Genomic DNA, 18,710 nt, shown 5'->3' with positions numbered 1-18,710 from the left:
TATTAAACTTCACAATGTTTTTTCTCTCATAAATATCAAATAATAACCTCTAGAATGTGTAATTGCCGCATACATTTAATACAAAAATAGGCACACTGACAAATGAAAGAATTAAAAATTCATAAATTTACGTATAATATTAGTTATTCAGCATAGTGTTAATACCTAGTTTTGATGATGAAGGTGATTCGTGTGCCTATTTGTTGAACTTCGCAATGTTTTTGTTTTTAGTTTATAATTGGCACCTTTTAGCGTTTAGTTTACGTTGTTAGTTGACTTATTTTTATTATGCAAAGCCAAACACACCCATTATAAAAGCAAAATACGTTGCCAAGGCCTCAACAATGTAAACTGTAAGGGACCGCAGGAAAAACAGACTACAGAGGATTTGCGCTCCTTTCCCATTGGTCCAATTTATGCTAATGCTCCAAATAACTTAACCTAAACAAAGCTACAAGGCCCATAAATTTAATTTTGTATATAAACTAATCACTAATCGAGAAAGCACTTTAACAACAAATCGCCCAAAGCCGCCGGAATCTGGCAAAACGTTTCGGAGATTTCGCTTTCGGCCGTTTTAATCAAACTGCCTTTACTTACAACATATACACATATGCGAGTGTATAAATAGATAGATAAATGTGGCGGAGATCAGCTTCCTTCATCCTCGACCAACGGCAAAACAACGACGTCGCCAAGCCCGAGAGTCGTCTTCTCTCTCCATTCACGCCTAATTCGTCCATGGCCGAGACCCTCCAAAACCCTAACCCTAACCCTAATATCTCCGCGTATTATCAGACCAGGGCGGCTCACCATGGCGTTGTCACCAGCGACTGGCTCGCCCAGGCTCAGGCTGCCGTCGGCCGCCACCCCGACGACCGGCCGGCGGATAATTCCTCGAAATCCGACGACTCCGACAAGCCGTTCAGCGTGATTGACGAGTTCAATAGCTGGCGGAAGCAGCCCGACCTTGCAGAGGCGGTGGCCGCGATTAGGGCTTTGGCTGCTGTCATTCGTTCCAGTGAGGCAACAACGATGATGGAGCTCGAGATTGAGCTCAAAAAGGCTTCGGATTCTCTCAAAGTATGTGCTTCTCTCTCTCTATATATATATCCAGGGTTCAATATATGATTTTTGAACTATTATCAATTAATTAATTTAGTTACTTCTGTTCATTTCTTATGCATTACATAAATCCGATGCATTTCTTATTGGTTTGAAGTTTGAACTAATTCGTTTCTTTTATGAATTGTATGCCCGCCAGTTAAATTTAAATTCACTCTCTCGCTAGTGACTGACTGATTCTCTATTTTTGTTATGTCAAAAGTGCCATTTACATGGAAGCAATTTTATACATTTAATTGGGAATGGTTTGCAGTCGTACATAAAGGGTTAAAAGTGTTGAACTGAAAGTACATAAAGGGGTTGGAGTCACAAGAATGCCTCCCTTGTTGGGGAGTTTTGGTTAAAGTCACAAGGACGGTTTATTTTAAAGTGTTTGAATAAAAATCTTTTGAACTTTCAACGCTTGACTATAGCTTGGGATCATGTTTGATATAATACCCTATTTCTGACTTCCATTCTTCAATTGGAAAGTTAGAAGTATTTTGATATGTACCATATCATTTCAGATTTTAGAATACCAATACCTTTCCGGACATCTTTCCTCATGATATCACATTCAATATACAGGGTGTTACAACTAGATTAGTTTATGGATTGGCTGAAGCAAAATAATTTTACTCCCAAACCTACAGCTTGTGTATTTCATTGCTTCCTAGTTCTGTCCTAATGATTTACACAGGTAAATGTCTTCATCATTTGTATTTGGTTGGAAATTTTAGGGATACTGTTGCTCCACTAAAGTATGGTATGGACTGGTTAATGTAGCATAACATATATGAAGAAATTAAAACATGCACTTGAAAACATCCAGCCAAGAGGGTTGCTGGCGTATATTCTTTTTCTTTGAGACACATATTGGGTATGTGCTTATTGTTGGTGAATTCATATCCTTAATTTTTTGTTGTGCCTAACAAGGGTTGTTTGGACATCTTGAAGTTTTTGTTGTGTCTGACAAGGGTTTTTTGGATACCTTGAAGTGATTATACAATATAGAACAGAGCATGTGTTGCCCAAAAGGACAATAATCACATTCTCATGCTGTTCCATGTATTGCAAAAAGACCAACGGATGCATTGACGGAGAGTACTATATGAAATTGTGTCACAAGGACAATGACGAAATTTAAAAGATTGAGTTGAAGTGGTAACTAGACCTGATATTTAATGATCTAACTGGATATATGGTCCTAGATATAGCTGACTGCCAAAGGAAGATCAGAACAACTTGGCTCCAAGTGGTTGAAACTTGAGGCTTTCTTTTTTCCCCTTAATTATATTTCATGATAATTATGATTTGGGTGAGTTAAAATTCTTCACGTAATAATACCTCATGAAGATACTAAATCTTGGGATGGTCACTGATGTCAAATAAATCTTTTAGGTGATTGCTTTGGCATCGGTGAATAGCTCTCATGTCATGATTTGGGAGACCGCACTAGTGGTCCATCTATGTCCAAAAGGAGTGGGTTTAGCCATTATTGATATGCCTACTCTACGTTACAAAGTAGTGAAACTTGATCAGAAAAGAAGGTATCATGAATCTTCTTTCAGTTTGGCATGGTGATATACTGATATGGGTGAGGGGTTAAAACTCAAGACTATTCCAATTTTTTGTATTAATACTTTATTTTTTTTTGGAAACAATCAGATCTAACCAATACATGAGGGAATATAAAAGTAGAGTGAAGAATATGTATTGTGAGACAAAGACTAGAGTTGGTACTATTATATGTGGAGAGACTATTTTTATTTTATTTTATTTATAAAAAATAGTATTGCACTAAGGATCAATGTTAAGCCCTTATTTACTTACAATTGTTTTAGATGAAAAAACAAAGAATATACAAGTAAGCATTAAATGGTGCATGTTATTTGTCGATGACCAAGTAGATACCTCTAAGTAGGGATGGCAATTTCCTCCAACCCGCTGGGTTTCCGCCCCGCTCCGCTCCTAATGGGGTTGATTTGGTAGCTCCATAAATGGGTTTGGGGCGGATATGATAAAAGAATTGAAAACCCGAAGCGGGTTTGGGGTGGGGGCGGATTTAGTGATGCCCCCACCCCACCCCTGCCCCGACCCCGATTATATATATATATATATATATAATATTTAAGTTAAGTGTCCATTAATATATTTTGATTAAATATTCGTTGGAATCACTACTTACTAAAATTCCACAATTGTGCACGTGATTCACAAGAATCAATCAAGGATTCAAGACCTTAATATTCTATCCCAAGTCCAAGAATTAATTCAACAGTTTCAACTTTACCGCAATTAAACGGAGTATGCGGGATGGAGTTGGTATTTTGTCTACAGGAGTAGGGGCGGGGATGGTATACCAATTATAAACCCGTCCTGGAGTTGGAGCGGAGTTAGTATGACGGATTTTTTAAGGGGGCGGAGTAGGGTTTAGCCAACTCCACCCCAACTCAGCCCCGTTGCCATCCCTAGGATCAAGGTTCAAGGCCCATTGATCGATGATTTGTGATTAACAGATCGAGGTTCAAGGCCCATCGACCGACAGATTGTCAAAAGGTCAGATTGAGGTTCAAGGCCCGTCGATCGACAATTTGACTCGGATCAAGGTTATGATCGATGATTTGTGACTATTAGATTCGAGGCCCATCGACCGAATGTAGGGCTAAGATTGAGGCCCAATGATCGACTATCACATGCCTTGCTGAGGTGGACTTTGTCAAAGTGTTGACTGTTTGATTTGGCCCTTGGTGACGTGGCTAGACCATGTCCACAATAGTGTACAGACAAACAAGTTGATATATAAACACACATGGATATGTAATAATAATAATAATAATAATAATAATAATAATAATTAAGAATCAAATACCTAACTCTGCATCTTTATCTTCAAATATCATGTTAATTAGCACTTAACCATTGTTCTATAGCTGTGATCAATATTAAACTAATCTAGTTGCTTTACTTTCCGAAAAAAAAAAGAAAAAACAATTAAAACTGTTATGTCTATAAGTTCATACATCAGCCTTCAACTAAGAGTCAAAACCTAACTCTGTCGTCTCCCTTTCAATTAAATGAGATCAAGAACTAATCCGGAGTTTTATGCATTGGTCTAACCTTTTTTTATTTGTATAGACACAACAAAATGTGCCATTCACATTATATTTGAACACATTAAATTTACAAATGATAAAAAAATATATATAAATACGTTATGATACAACTATATATATATAAAATAAATTTTTTTATTTATACATACACATTTATTAAGTAAGATTATTATAAAATTTTATTTCCTTTCTCAATTCTGTAGACGTAATTAGAAAATTAAAGTTACGTAATTATTGTAACGATGGTTATATCATGTATGTGTTACTATTCCATTACTTTGTTATTAAATTATATTTTTATTTCATTCGAATAAAAGTATCATTATATGTCATGTGACTATGCCAATTTTTTTCTATAAGAGAAAATTTTAAGAGGCGATCTTTACGAAGTGTCCAAAATAATTGAATTTTATTTTAAATTATGAACATTGTGTTAAAAAAGATCTAGAGATATCAATTTAACCTGTCCCGACCCGCTTCTAATAGGATAGGTTTGGAAACATCCTAATGGTGTAAGGGACGGATTTGAAAAGAGAGCCCTTATTAATAATTAATGTATAAATAAATATTCTTTTACTAATTTTAATTTTAATTTTTCCTTTATTTGTTATGATAATTTTAAATTTTAACAATATTTATGTTATTATGATTGTTAAATATTTTACTATACTATCAAATATTTATAAAATTTATCTTAAATTTATTTAAATTTAAATTATTTTTTTTAAAAAAATATGTATATCGATGCCCATCGTTTCGAATCGAGTTTAGAAAAATATTTTTATTACTGAATGAATTTGAGAAAGGGGTGCCCATCCTAAACCTGCGGCGTTAACATACGAATGCATTTCTTACTCTTTTTGGTAGTAAGTGTCAATGGATCCTAGATGGCCCATGGTCGGAACGGTGAACTTTGAAGGCTTTAGATTGGCTCATCACGGGCAAATATCGATCCAATCCCCATCAATAATACCGAACAATTCAAATTTTTTTTTTTTTCTGGATAACCTATAAACTGCCCATGTGCATACATTTAATCAGTATATTTATATCTAATTTAGGATACTTTTAAATTGACGCTAATTGTGATTTTTTAAGATATCTAGAAGATAAACGAACAAAATTAAGAAAGAGGATATGACATTGTGGAACGAATTTTCTACTCTAGAAGTAGTAAAAATATGCATATTCAAACTGTCATTTGGGAGTTGTCTTGCGAGTTGTTGTCCTTAAGTCTTTCTTTGCATTTTCAGCTCTCTCGGCTGAGGCTTTTGTCGTGAGGGATGCTTTGCTTTGGGCTCGTCTTTTTGGTTTTCACAGTTTATGTTTGCAGAATGATTCTCTTATCTTATGTGAGGCTGTGAATGGCATTCGCCCATGCCCTGCATCTATCTTGCCTCTTGTTTTTGACATTCGGCATCTTTTGCACGCTCTTGATGTTGCTCGGGTTGAGCATGTTTGTCGTGCTGCAAATTCGCTGGCGCATCAGATTGCTTTGCTTTCTCGCTCTCAGCCTTGCTCTAGTCAGGTGTTTTTTGGGCTGCCTTGGTAGTTGTTTTTTCTTCAGCCGCTTCCTGTTCCTCTCATAGAAGATGTGGTTCATGGGAGCTTTGTTTGTCATCAGCTTCCAGCTCCTCCTAATGATGTTTTTGATTGAGCTTTTCGGCATCAGCGTTTTGGAGCCATTGTTCCTTTCAGCATTATCACTGATTTCTGGAGATTTGTCTTCTCCGGCTCTCAATGAGCTCGGAGTGGAATGGGGCGTCAATTATGAGCTCTAAGGAAGTTCTAGTAATTTTTGAAATTAGAATTATGGAGAAATACATTAGAAGGAAAGGGCTTAAAATTTGTAATGCTAAAACAAAATATACTGAATGTAAATTTAGTATGGTTTTAGTGAATTGCAATATAACTATACCAATTCAAGACCAAATATTACTCAAAGTAACATGTTTTGATATTTTGGATCAATAATAAGAAAGGACGGAGAGATGGATGATGATCCAGTAGGACCAGAGTAGGTTGGGCAAAATAGATACAGGCTACTGGTGTTGTATGTGATGAACGAATCTCAGATAAATTAAAAGAAATATTTTATAGTATGATTATCAGCCCAGCTATATTATGTAAAACAAAATGTTAGGTGTTAAAAAAGAAACAAGAACAACGTATTCATGTAGCTGGAATAAGAAAGTTGAGATGTATGATAGGAGTGATTAAAAGAATATAAGGTTTATAACTTAATATCAATCTGTGATGGAAAAACTAGGAGTGACACGTATTAGTGATAAAATAAGAGAAAATGAGTGTAGGTGGTGTGAACATATAAAATGTAAATCCATAGACACACCAGTAAGAAAAGAAAGGTTTGTTTGCTAAAAATAAGAGGCAAAGAGGCCAATAGAAACTAACATTGGACAAATTAATTACCAAGGATTTAAATAAATTAAATATATTGGAGACATGTAATAGAAAAGAATCTAAAAAGGGAATTCATGCTGTTGATCCCATTCTATAATGAAAATATTATGACATGGTTTTGAACACTTGAATTATATTTCCATCAGAAAAGGAATAACTCTCATCCTTAGCTGGTTATGGAATATTTGTTGCCTTATGACTACCGTGTATTGTGCAATGACATAGAAAGGTGGAAAATAGGAAAATGTTTAGGCATCCAATGGATCATGGAAACCATATCTAAACTTAATGATGAGTTTCTGGCAATCTGAGGAATTTTAAGCACTAGCATGTGGGGAGCCACACAAAGCCTTGGCAGGCATGCTAGCTAGTTTGGCTTGAATCATTAGTTAGCTTGAATTGATGTTACATTCAAACTTATTGCCTGCATTTTCTTGTTTTTGTATTATTTTAGTATTAGTCATTTCATGACATGACATTTTTCTTGGATGTTCTACTAACTACAATAATTTTCTCAAGCTAATGTGCATTGAAAATGACATTCAAATGAATTTATGTATAATTGTAATTTGTAAATGGATGTCATTAAATATGGATTTGTCATTTAGTACAAGACAAAAAAGAAACAGAATACACATTTGAAGAACGTAATCTGATACTCTTTACCACCGGGCCTCTAGTCTGTATATTATGATCTCTCCTCTCCAAAGGGGAGGTTCAGATCTTGAGTCCCATTAGGCCCATGTTGTCGGTATGCGTGTGCTTCAACTTCCAGGGAAAAAAAAAAAAATAAAACTGATGCGATTTGATAAGCATTGTCTCTTTATGGCATTTATCATTTATAATGGGGTAGTGATTGGCATCAACTGACATTAAACTTAAATAATTTAAAAGTAGACTGAAGAAGAAAATTTGTCTTTTTACCAATATCTGTGTGTTTATTCCAGTCATGGGACACCACCTCCATCTCTTTGACGGCTGGCTGTGATCTGTTCATGCGCTATGTTACAAGAACTTCAGCTTTGGAGTATGAAGACTTTGATTCAGCTAAGTCTCGCCTTATTGAGCGTGCAGAGAAGTTTGGTGAGATATCTTATAAGGTGAGCAAACTAATTATGGCTTTAGGAGCAAACAGTTCTCTACTGTGTTAATCTGCAGTTGTAGTCCACACAATCATATTAACATTAGCCCCAAAAAGAATTTTCACTAAGTTGTCATCTTGTAGGCACGCAGAATCATTGCAATGCTCAGTCAAGATTTCATCTTTGATGGTTGTACCATTTTGGTACATGGTTTCTCCAGAGTGGTGTTGGAAGTCTTGAAGACAGCAGCACAAAATAGGAAACTGTTTCGTGTTTTTTGCACAGGTTTGTTTTCAGAACTGCCTCTGATTGTGTGCCGCTGGACTAAATCAAATTTTGTTCATTACTAAGATAAAGAATGAGCTGTTTTGTATTAATTTTTTTTGTTAAGCCCCCAAACTAGCCTATGTTCTTCTTTCATGGATAACAGCACTAAACACTTCTTATACTAAAAGAAAGGTTTGAAAGATAGGATTTCATATGCACATTCTAAATATACTAGGGCACTCAACATCTTAAAAACTAATAAATTTCGCCACGTTTTAGAAATCAATCTGATTATATTCCATCATTCTTAATACTTAATACATCATAATATCATCCTCCAAAGTAAAAGGCACTTTTAATTGAATAACTCAGAAAGTTATAAAACCAATTTATATATTTGGTTTCAGAGATAAAATTCAAAATCAGACAGAGGGCAGACTAGTATTCCATTTGTTAATATATATTCTCTTGAGTAGGTTTATGTTGGCAAGCCAATACTTGTCATGCTGGTTGAGTAAAAATGTAGTTCCCATACTTAAAAGTAAAATTGTTTTCCGTTTTTTTCAATAAAAAGGTGAACTTCTTGAATTGGTATTTAATAATTGTGACAAAAGATGTTTAAATAAGCAATTCACATACAATATAAAAAATTGTTTATATGTAAATGAACATCTTTTTGTCCAGTAAAGGTAGAGTCAATTTCTTTAGCCTATCAAGAAGTGAATCTTATAATATGTTAGTTGTAACACGGGAACGGATTATTCACCGAAAAAAGAAAAACCTGGGGACAAATTAGTCCCTTGTCAAATTATTAGATTAGAGGTTATTTTATTTTAAAGATCAATATACTGAGGTCTACTATATGTTGGCTTCATGGCAATCAAAGCACTGGGCTATTGTTACTTGTTATGGATCATGATCATCCACTAAATATGGTGCCCGACTCTGGTATCAAACTCATCTTGTGGTGTATCTAATCCTTTTATCAGCATAATCTCTCTTGACATTATTGTTCTCTTCAGGAACAATAGGTATTGTCTGAAGCTCATGCATGCACAAGCTGTCTGTTTGTATGATGTATTTTTTGGCTTACAATTAGTTCGACGTGCAAATGTCTATCACTTCAAGATTACATGCTTTAAAATGCAGAAGGAAGGCCCGACAGGACAGGATTACGGTTATCCAATGAGCTAGCAAAGCTTGATGTTCCTGTGAAGCTCCTGATAGACTCTGCTGCAGCATATAGCATGGATGAAGTTGACATGGTATTTTTTGGGGCGGACGGAGTGGTCGAAAGTGGAGGCATAATTAACATGATGGGAACATACCAAATTGCATTGGTGGCCAATAGCATGAATAAACCGGTTTATGTGGCTGCTGAAAGCTACAAGGTATGCCTGGAAAAAAATATGCGTTTCCTTATTGTTGATTTGAAACATTCTAGGAGATAAAATACCTAGATTAATATTGCCTTGACTACTTTTTTTTTTTTTTTCCAGCACATTCTCTGTTTTTATGATATAAATTGAGATTGTTTTTACCTGCACATATTTTTAGATAAAAACTTTACTACTATGGAAAAAATTCAAACTATTATTCAAAATTCAAAAACCCTTGTACTATTGTACCTAGCATTTCAAGAAACCCCCTAAACTTAAAAAACTTTGCAAATCGGTACATGGTGTTTGGTCACCTTTAGTATTTATATGAAATTACTGAAATATCTAAAAGTCAAATAACGTGATTTTGTCATTTTTTTCCTTCCAAATTTGTAATCCAATAAGATTGCGACACATTTCCAAATTTCTTTTAAATTATAAATTTCCATCCATGACCTGTCCATTGTAAAAAATACCCTCCAAATGATTCATTCTCCATCTTTTCTTCCTCTTATTTTTCATAAAACCCTAATATACTCTATGTAGATGTAACATATATGCAGATCCTGAAACGAGCGCCTCTTTGTCTTTCCAGTCTGCTATTTCCTCCAAATTAAACCCACATATCATATTAACACACAAACACATGCCACATCACCAAAATTGTGCAATCTCCGTTCTCCTCCATTTCTCTCTCTAAATCAACCCATTACCCATAATTGCAATCAGTGGCATACCATCAGAGTGAGCATAGGATGAACGCGGAGCTTCATTTGTGGATGATTTGTTGCCGGTGAAAAAAGTGGATAACATGGAAAGAGCAGAGGGTGAACGGTAGATTTGTAGTACGAAGAGTTACAAATAGAAAATGTAGAGAGTACATTATTTCTTTCTTTAGTAATAATGGGTTGAGCTCGAAAAGTACAATGTCAAAGTCCCATCTCACCATTTGACTCTCCTTTCCAATGGCCGGACTCCATCACCCAAGTACTATGAAGCACGGACACCCTCTCAGGGGTCCTGTTCCAGTGTCGGACACGTGTCCGACACTTCTCTGAAGTGTCCAGAAATTATTTTTTATTGGACACAGGGTGGACACGGCTGGGACACGCGGGGGACGCGTACCGGACACGGCGGGGTATATTTTGTAATTTTTTTTAAGAAAAATGGGGTACCTAATGTAATTTTAGAAGTTTAACTCTTTTGACTCTTTTGTCTGAGATTCTGAACTTCTACTTTTATGAAAAGTTATGATTCCATTATGTTTATTTTTTTATTTGATTCATTCATCTCAGTACTGGAATTAAATAAACTTTTAGACCGTGGCCAGAAAAACAGAGAGAAATTAGAACAATTATATTTGTGGATGTGTGTAAAATGTAAACTGTAAAGTTGTTGATAAATTTGCTTTGTTCATAATTAATTGAAATATTTCTTTTATTGCAGTATTTTTTTAGGAGGTTAGATTTATGGTATTGTGGATTTTGAATATATATATATATATATATATTATTTTATAGGCGCATCCCCGCCGTGTCCGTGTCCTATTTTTTTTGAAATTTGCCGTGTCGCCGTATCCGTGTTGTGTTGTACCCGTGTTCTGTGTCCGTGTCCATACTTCATAGCCTAAGTGTCAACAAATTGAGGTGGAGGTTATGTGGATTGGTTTGCTGTTGGTTGTATTTGCAGTGAAGGTTGTGGATTGAGTTTGGATGAAGGTAATTGAGGTTAAGATGATGATGGTTTAATGGAATTCGGTTGTTTTTCTGGTTGATGTATAAATTTTTATGGAGCTGTTAGTAGTAGCATGTAACTGTTATATGTTATTTTCAAACAGCAAGGGGGAAATTACAATGTTTTTGAGTAAGTTTTAGGGGGTGTATTGCAGGAAAAATAGTTCAAGGGGTTGTTTACAAAAAAAAATTTATTTTTATTTTTAAATTATTATTATTCTTTGTTCTTGATCAAGAGAGAAACAGAGATAGCAAAATCGTACTCACTTTGTATATCAAAACACTTACAAAACTTAATAAGCCTATGTAGGTTTATATATGTTACAAGGTTTACATAATAACACAAACAGCCTATTAACTAAACATAATTACATAACGACCCACTATTATATATATAACTTCTAACACTCCCCCTCAAGCTGGAGAATATATATCAAATAATCCCAGCTTGGAACAGATAGTTCTTAATCGATTATGACCCAATGCTTTGGTAAACATATCGGCTAATTGATCTTCAGACTTCACGAATGGAGTAGAGATGCTCCCACGTAATATTTTTTCTCGAATAAAGTGACAGTCAACTTCAATATGTTTGGTCCTCTCATGAAACACAGGATTTGATGCAATGTGAACTGCTGCTTGATTATCATAGAACAATGGAGTATGAGTTTCAACTGTCAACCCAAGTTCTTTTAGAAAATGTTGTATCCATGTCAACTCACTAGTGGTATGGGCCATTGCCCTATACTCAGCTTCAGCACTAGATCGAGTTACCACCGTTTGCTTTTTACTTCGCCATGTAACTAGATTTCCTCCTACAAATGTGCAGTAGCCGGTAGTAGATCTCCTAACTGAAGGAGAATCGGCCTAGTCGGCATCTGTAAAACCTTCCACCCTGAGATGACCATTTGGTTTATATAGTAACCCAAAACCTGGAGCTTGCTTGAGATATCGGAGAATCCGAAGAACAACAATCCAGTGTGGCATTCTAGGAGCTCCCATGAACTGACTTACAACACTAATAGCATATGAAATATCAAGTCGAGTGATAGTGAGATAAATTAATTTCCCAACAAGGCGACGAAATCTGCCCTGGTCACTAAATAGATCACCCACATCAGCTACAAGTTTTGTATTTGAATCCATAGGAGTATCAACCGAACGACCACCTAACATACTTGTTTCTTCTAATAAGTCCAACACATACTTTCGTTGGGATAAACTTATACCTGTCTTGGATCTAGTTACTTCAATACCCAAGAAATACCTAAGTTTACCCAAGTCTTTAGTGTGGAATCGATATTGCAGAAATAACTTCAACTTAGCAATGCCTTCAGAATCATCACCTGTGATCACAATATCATCAACATACACCACAAGAATTATGAAACCAGCTTTAGTGAGCTGGTGAAATACCGAATGGTCAATCTGACACCTCAGAAGACCAAACTTTAATGCCGCCTCAGAGAATTTTCCAAACCAAGCCCGTGGAGATTGTTTCAAGCCATATAGAGCCTTTTTAAGGCAACAAATAGTGTGAAGATACTCCCCCTAAGCAACAAACCCAGGTGGTTGCTCCATATAAACCTCTTCTGCTAAGTCACCATGCAAAAAGGCATTTTTAACGTCTAACTGAAACAGAGGCCAATGCCTATTAGCAGCAAGAGAAATCAAAACACGAATAGAGGAAATCTTAGCAACAGGTGCAAACATCTCATCATAATCAATACCATAAGTTTGGGTATAACCTTTGGCAACAAGACGTGCTGTTAAACGCTCAACGGACCCATCCGGAAGATACTTCACAGTATATACTCAGTGACAACCAACAGGTTTGACATCTGGAGGTAATGGAACAAGAGTCCACGTGCCATTCGTATGCAAAGCATCCATTTCATCCTGCATTGCTTTCCTCCAACTCGAATCAGACAAAGCATCCTGCACAGTCTTAGGAATAAATGTAGTAGACAACTGAGAGGAAAAACATGAGAATGATGGTGATAAGGAATTATAAGAAACATAATGAGCAATGGGATGTTTAGTAGCACACGAGCGAGGAGCTTTACGAAGTGCAATCGGCAAGGAATCAGACATAGTGGAATTTGTCGGATCCAAAGACTCTGAAGATGATGGAGGAGGCACGACAGCTGATGGCTTTGGTCTTCGTTTGTACACCTGTAACGGGGCAGATGAAGGAACTAGAGATTGAGATTGAAGAGAAGGTGAGGGAAGAGGAACTGCAGAAGGAGGCGACTCAAGATTGATATCAAGAAGTGAATCAGTATCTGAAAATACGGGATGGACTCAGAAAATGTGACATCCGCGCTAATAAAGTACCGTTGAGAAACAGGACTATAGCAGCGATAACCTTTATGAGAGCGAGAGTAGCCAAGAAATACACATTTTGTGGCACGTGGGTCTAGTTTATCAAAACCAGGACCAAGATTGTGGACATAACATACACATCCAAAAACCCTAGGAGAAAGAGAAAACAAGGGAGAATCAAGAAATAAAATAGAATTTGGAGATTTGCCATTTAATACAGATGACGGCATACGGTTAATAAGATGACAAGCTGTAAGAACAGCATCACCCCAAAACCGTTTAGGCATACGCATATGAAACAAAAGAGCACGAGTTACTTCTAAGAGATGTCGATTCTTACGTTCTGCAACTCCATTTTGTTGTGGAGTATAAACACATGAATTTTGATGAATAATTCCTTTATCACTAAGATATGTATTAAAGGGAGTTGAAGAATATAGCATTATCAGAACGTAGAATACGAATTGGACATCCAAATTGAGTTTTGATTTCTTTGCGAAATTTTTGAAAAATTAAAAATGACTCAGAACGATCTTTCATTAGAAACAACCAAGTCAGGCGAGAATAGTCATCCACAAATGTCACAAAATAATGAAATTTATTGATTGAAGAATGTTTTATTGGACCCCATACATCTGAATGAACCAAATGAAAAGGACTAGAAACACGATTATTAACCCTGGACTTGAAAGACACGCGATGGTGCTTACTAAGTTGACAAACTTCACATGACAAGAATTTCAAATAACTAAGACTAGGAACTTGACGCTTCAAAACTTGAAGTGACGGGTGACCAAGGTGACAGTGCCACTGGAATGGAGATAGAGAAGACTGAAGAGTCACAGGAGAAGGTTCGAAATCAAAATAATATAAGCCACCGGCTTCATGTCCCGTACCAATCGTCTTCTTCGTCTTGAGATCCTAAAATACACAAGAAGTAGGATCAAATATAACAGAGCACTGGAGAGATTTAGTAAGCTTACTGATAGACATTAAGTTAAAAGGAAACTGCGGAACATGTAAAACAGACGAGAGAGACAATGAATCACTAAGTTGAGTTGTCCCCAAACCTGAAACCTGAATGGATGAACCATTAGCAAGAGTAACACTTTGAGAAGTAGGTGCAGAATGAAAATCAGATAGAAGAGAAGAACATCCGGTCATATGATCAGATGCTCCAGTGTCTATGATCCAAGGACTGCGAGTGGAAGACAATAGACATGTGGTGCAGTACCTGACTGCGCAAAGGTCGCCGTGGAAGATGAATTAGATGCTTGCTTATAAGACAAAAACTGAGTATACTCATCCCGTGGAACATGAATTTTATCTGATTCAGCTACATTGTGCGATCCAGAAGCGACATCATTCGGAGAAGAGGAAACTTGATTTGCATAACTAGATGGTTTCCCATGAAGGTCCCAACAAAAGTTCACAGTATGATTAGAAAGACCACAATGAGTACACTTTCTTAATTTCCTGCCACGGCCACGTCCTCCACGTGAATCACGACCACCGCGGGCGGAGCGTCCCCCACGACCTCCACGGTAAGTATTATGTTCACCCGTTGAAACTACCAATGCTGAACGCTCACCACTCTGTCCAGTATTCAAATTTGAGGTATCACTTGCTAGTGTAGCACGCTGAAGTCGAGAAAACACCTCAGCAAGAGATGGAAGTGTTGGACTACTCATAATCTGTGCACGAAAAGGCTCATATGCTGATGATAAACCAGTAAGAAAACGGACAACATTAAAGTCCGCACGCTGTTGTTGTATACTGCGAACATCAACAGTGATGGGCTGATACATATTCAGCTCTTCACAGACTCCCATAACTTAGGAATAATACTCTTCTATACTTTGAGTACCTTGTTCAAGATTGAAGTACTGTTTACATAGCTTATAAACACGGGTGATATTACTTGTCCCAGAATATAACTGCTGCAATCTATCCCATATCTCCTTGGCTGTATCCAAATAAATTAACGTTAAACTAATTTGGGGTTCAATACTGTTTATCATCACAGAGATGATCTGAGCATCTTCCTTTTCCCATGCATCAAAGGAAGTATCAGTTGCCTTGAGTTTCTCTTTAGTCAAATGAGAACCAAGACCTCTGCCTTTGGAAAAATGGCAACAGATTTGGCCCACAATATGTAATTCTTCCCATTGAGCTTAACTGAAGTCATGGGAGAATTAAGACTGTTCGTGGGTGAAAGCAAATCTGAACTTGAACTTGAACTTGAGGCCATGTTGAATCCAGCAAAACAGAGAAGAAAAAGGAGAGAAAACAAAAATTCTGTATTCTGGCCGAACCTGGAAGCAGGTCTGTAATGGGTTGGATTCTGAAACCGGGTCGGATCCTGGTGCGGGTCGGGTCCTGGTATGGGTCGGAACCTGGTGCGGGTCGGATCTTGGAACCGGACCGAATCTGGACTATCCCTGGTTTAGTAAACGGGGATTGGAATAGCACAACCGTGTTGCCAAACACGGGTCTTCTTCTTCACTCTGTCACAAACTCCGGTAAACAATATGGCGGAGGCGACGGCAACCCAACCACGAGCAGCGGCCGAATCAACTTCCGGCTGAAAACCAATCTCACCTCTGCAAATCGAGACGAAGAAGCTTCTGCCGGCGACGACGAAGAAACCAGAGACGACGACCACCAAAGAGGAGCTGCCGGTGACGATGAAGAAGGCAGAAACGACGAACACACTTCAGATCTGATTACAGTGAACAAGAAATTGCCGATAGTTACATCAAAACCACATTCGATCTGAATCACGATTTGAATCACGATTGGAATCGTGATTCACCACCAACCCACCTACTAACTCTCACACCCATGATCATTGTGCTCTGATACCATGTTCTTGATCAAGAGAGAAACAGAGAGAGCAAAATCGTATTCACTTTGTATATCAAAACACTTACAAAACCTAATAAGCCTATGTAGGCTTATATATGTACTGGGTTTACATAATAACACAAACAGCCTATTAACTAAACATAATTACATAACGACCCACTATTATATATATAACTTCTAACATTCTTATTATTTTTGGATTTTAACACTTTATTTCCACCGAAAAAATCATTATAAATTGATATTTGGGTTTGCAGTTTGCTCGTCTTTACCCGTTGGACCAAAAAGACATGGTCCCTGCCTTGCGTCCAATTGATTTTGGGGTACCCATTCCATCAAAGGTTGAGGTTGAAACATCTGCCCGGGATTATACACCTCCTCAATATCTTACGCTACTCTTTACCGATCTCGGTGTTCTGACACCATCAGCAGTCAGTGACGAGCTTATCCAGCTATACCTGTAGCCATGGTTTAAATCTTGTTTTGGTTGATACTATGACTAGAATAAACAGCAAATAGTGAGTAGACTAGTTTTCTTTTTCCTGTATTGTTGATTTTATGTCCCAGCCAAATTGCAGCTTGGGTTATTTTTGAGTAACTTGTACCTGTTTCCAGTATGTACTTGTATGTAGTTTAAAGGTACTTATTGTGTGGTCTTGTGCATTTTGCACATAGGTAGGGTTGATTTTAATTGGATTCTTCGATGTATTTTATATCCTACAGAACTTATCCCAGAAAAAATAAAAATTGCAATTCTGTTTAATTTATTCTATATAACGTTTAGAAGATGCATTCAATTCCATGGCATGGAAAATTTGAGGCATCTTTGATCCGCTTTCCAATACTAATAGTCTGGGCCTAGTCTTGTATATCAACTCTAGTGAAAAAGAGTGTGTGGGGGTATAAACTCTCTTATACTAGACTGACTTATATTTGGTGCAATTTTTTTTTTCATAAAAAGATTATAATATCCCCTTGTCAGCAAAATAAAATAATATTAAAAAAATCAGGTAATCTGAAATAATCATTTTAGACAATTCTCAAATTCACCCACAAAGCTAACATTTTTGTGACAAATATACCCTTAAAAAAATACTCCTATGTCTTTGAATTTAACATTTTACTGCAAGGAATATTCATCTGTGTGTGACAATAATCCATGGCTGCACAGATCACGTCCACACTCCAAGTAGTGAGAATTGTTGTTGAGATTGATAAGTGAAGCTAGGGCGACTCATCCTAGTAATCTTTCTTAAATAACCTGGTGGCCCACGTCAATTTCATGACGGTGACCATTGGGTTGCCATAGTATTAGAAGCCAGGTCGTCGTCGTCCACTTGGTTACCGCCGTGGAGAGGACAACGACCTAATGGTCACTTTGGTGATGTGTTGGGTTGCTAACAATGATCCAATGGTAAAGGGAGGACGGCGACCATTCATCGTCCTGACGTCGTCCACGGAGACAGGCACTAATGTACCCCCACTGAAATTTTTTGTTATTGCATTTTATACCACTATATTTGTACTTTTTTGTATTTATACCCATAAAATTTTGAAATTGGCCCCCACTGAAATTATGAAAAATCTCTTTATATAAATCCCCCCATTAGAATTTCTAAATCCGTCCTTGCATGGAGGTTACTCTTCCACTCACTGTGTAGTGAGAAGCCTTAAGACTCAAGTTCAGTCTGGTGAGCTTTCCGTTTCATCTATTTTCAGCGAACCCAGTTACCAAGTTCAAAGTAGTTCGGGCGAGAGGTTCAAAAGGTGACATTTCCGACAAAAGGTATAGAAGTTCAGACGTACTAACTGAAGCTCACAGACCCAAGCTCGATCGATGAAGTTAACATAACTACTGGTGAAGCTTACATAGTTTGGCGAGCCCCCAAGCAACAACAATATCCCTTCCAATGAACTTAAAAGTCTTGCACGAGCTTTCACTAGCGACCTAACCAAGAAGCTCACATTTAAAGGTGACGCTGCAAGTGACCTTGCCCCATTTCGGTGTGGCGAGCCTCAAAGCTACAATGAGCAGTTCCCGTGTACTTCAGTCCATTGAAGTGTCATAGTTCTCGCGATACCCAACACTTATGTTCCAACTTCGGTGAGTTGTGAATTAGTCATTTATGTTCCAACTTCGGTGAGCTATGAATTAGAGTTAACACCCAAATTTAACCCACATTCATATACATATTATTTTTTGCATTTTTTGGCCAACAACAATGAAAGGGTGACCTTTTAGTTCTATTTTGGTGAAACTCCTTATCATCAAACATGCATATGTTACATAGCTATCAAATGATGATATTACAAGAATTGGGTAAAGTTGAAAAATGAGCTTTTAGTTTGCAATGTAAGGAAAGTCCAAAATCTTGGGCAACACACTTTTATAGTTTCCTCATCTAAGGGTGAGGA

General features: G+C 37.0%; 1 protein-coding gene across 2 annotated transcripts; it reads left to right on the top strand.

Annotated features, from left to right (window-relative positions):
* The first annotated feature begins 465 nt into the window (after window positions 1-465).
* LOC132283375 (uncharacterized) lies at window positions 466-17,058 on the top strand. 2 transcript variants are annotated; one of them, XM_059785314.1, is made up of 5 exons: window positions 466-1,083; window positions 7,589-7,741; window positions 7,867-8,008; window positions 9,140-9,381; window positions 10,099-10,637. In XM_059785314.1, the coding sequence occupies exons 1-5, from the start codon at window positions 640-642 to the stop codon at window positions 10,126-10,128; spliced, it is 1,011 nt and encodes a 336-aa protein (XP_059641297.1). In that variant the 5' UTR covers window positions 466-639; the 3' UTR covers window positions 10,129-10,637. The 2 variants fall into 2 exon arrangements, with proteins under 2 accessions (XP_059641297.1, XP_059641296.1); XM_059785313.1 differs by lacking the exon at window positions 10,099-10,637 and adding an exon at window positions 16,553-17,058 and having other exon boundaries at window positions 474-1,083.
* The last annotated feature ends 1,652 nt before the right edge of the window (window positions 17,059-18,710 follow it).

Source organism: Cornus florida, unplaced genomic scaffold, assembly GCF_030987335.1.
Source record: "Cornus florida cultivar Cherokee Brave unplaced genomic scaffold, ASM3098733v1 CherokeeBrave_3.0.0_Hap2_Chr11, whole genome shotgun sequence".
NCBI classification, from domain to species: Eukaryota; Viridiplantae; Streptophyta; class Magnoliopsida; order Cornales; family Cornaceae; genus Cornus; species Cornus florida.
The sequence above is the reverse complement of the archived record's forward strand: the minus strand, read 5'-3'. Positions and strand labels throughout refer to the sequence as shown.

Excerpts from the sequence above, each read along its gene's own strand:
- LOC132283375 (XM_059785313.1), top strand. The coding sequence starts at position 640 with ATGTGGCGGAGATCAGCTTCCTTCATCCTCGACCAACGGCAAAACAAC. Across the intron at positions 1,084-7,588 it reads AGGCTTCGGATTCTCTCAAA|TCATGGGACACCACCTCCAT; the intron begins GTATGTGCTTCT and ends TGTTTATTCCAG. Across the intron at positions 9,382-16,552 it reads TGGCTGCTGAAAGCTACAAG|TTTGCTCGTCTTTACCCGTT; the intron begins GTATGCCTGGAA and ends TTGGGTTTGCAG.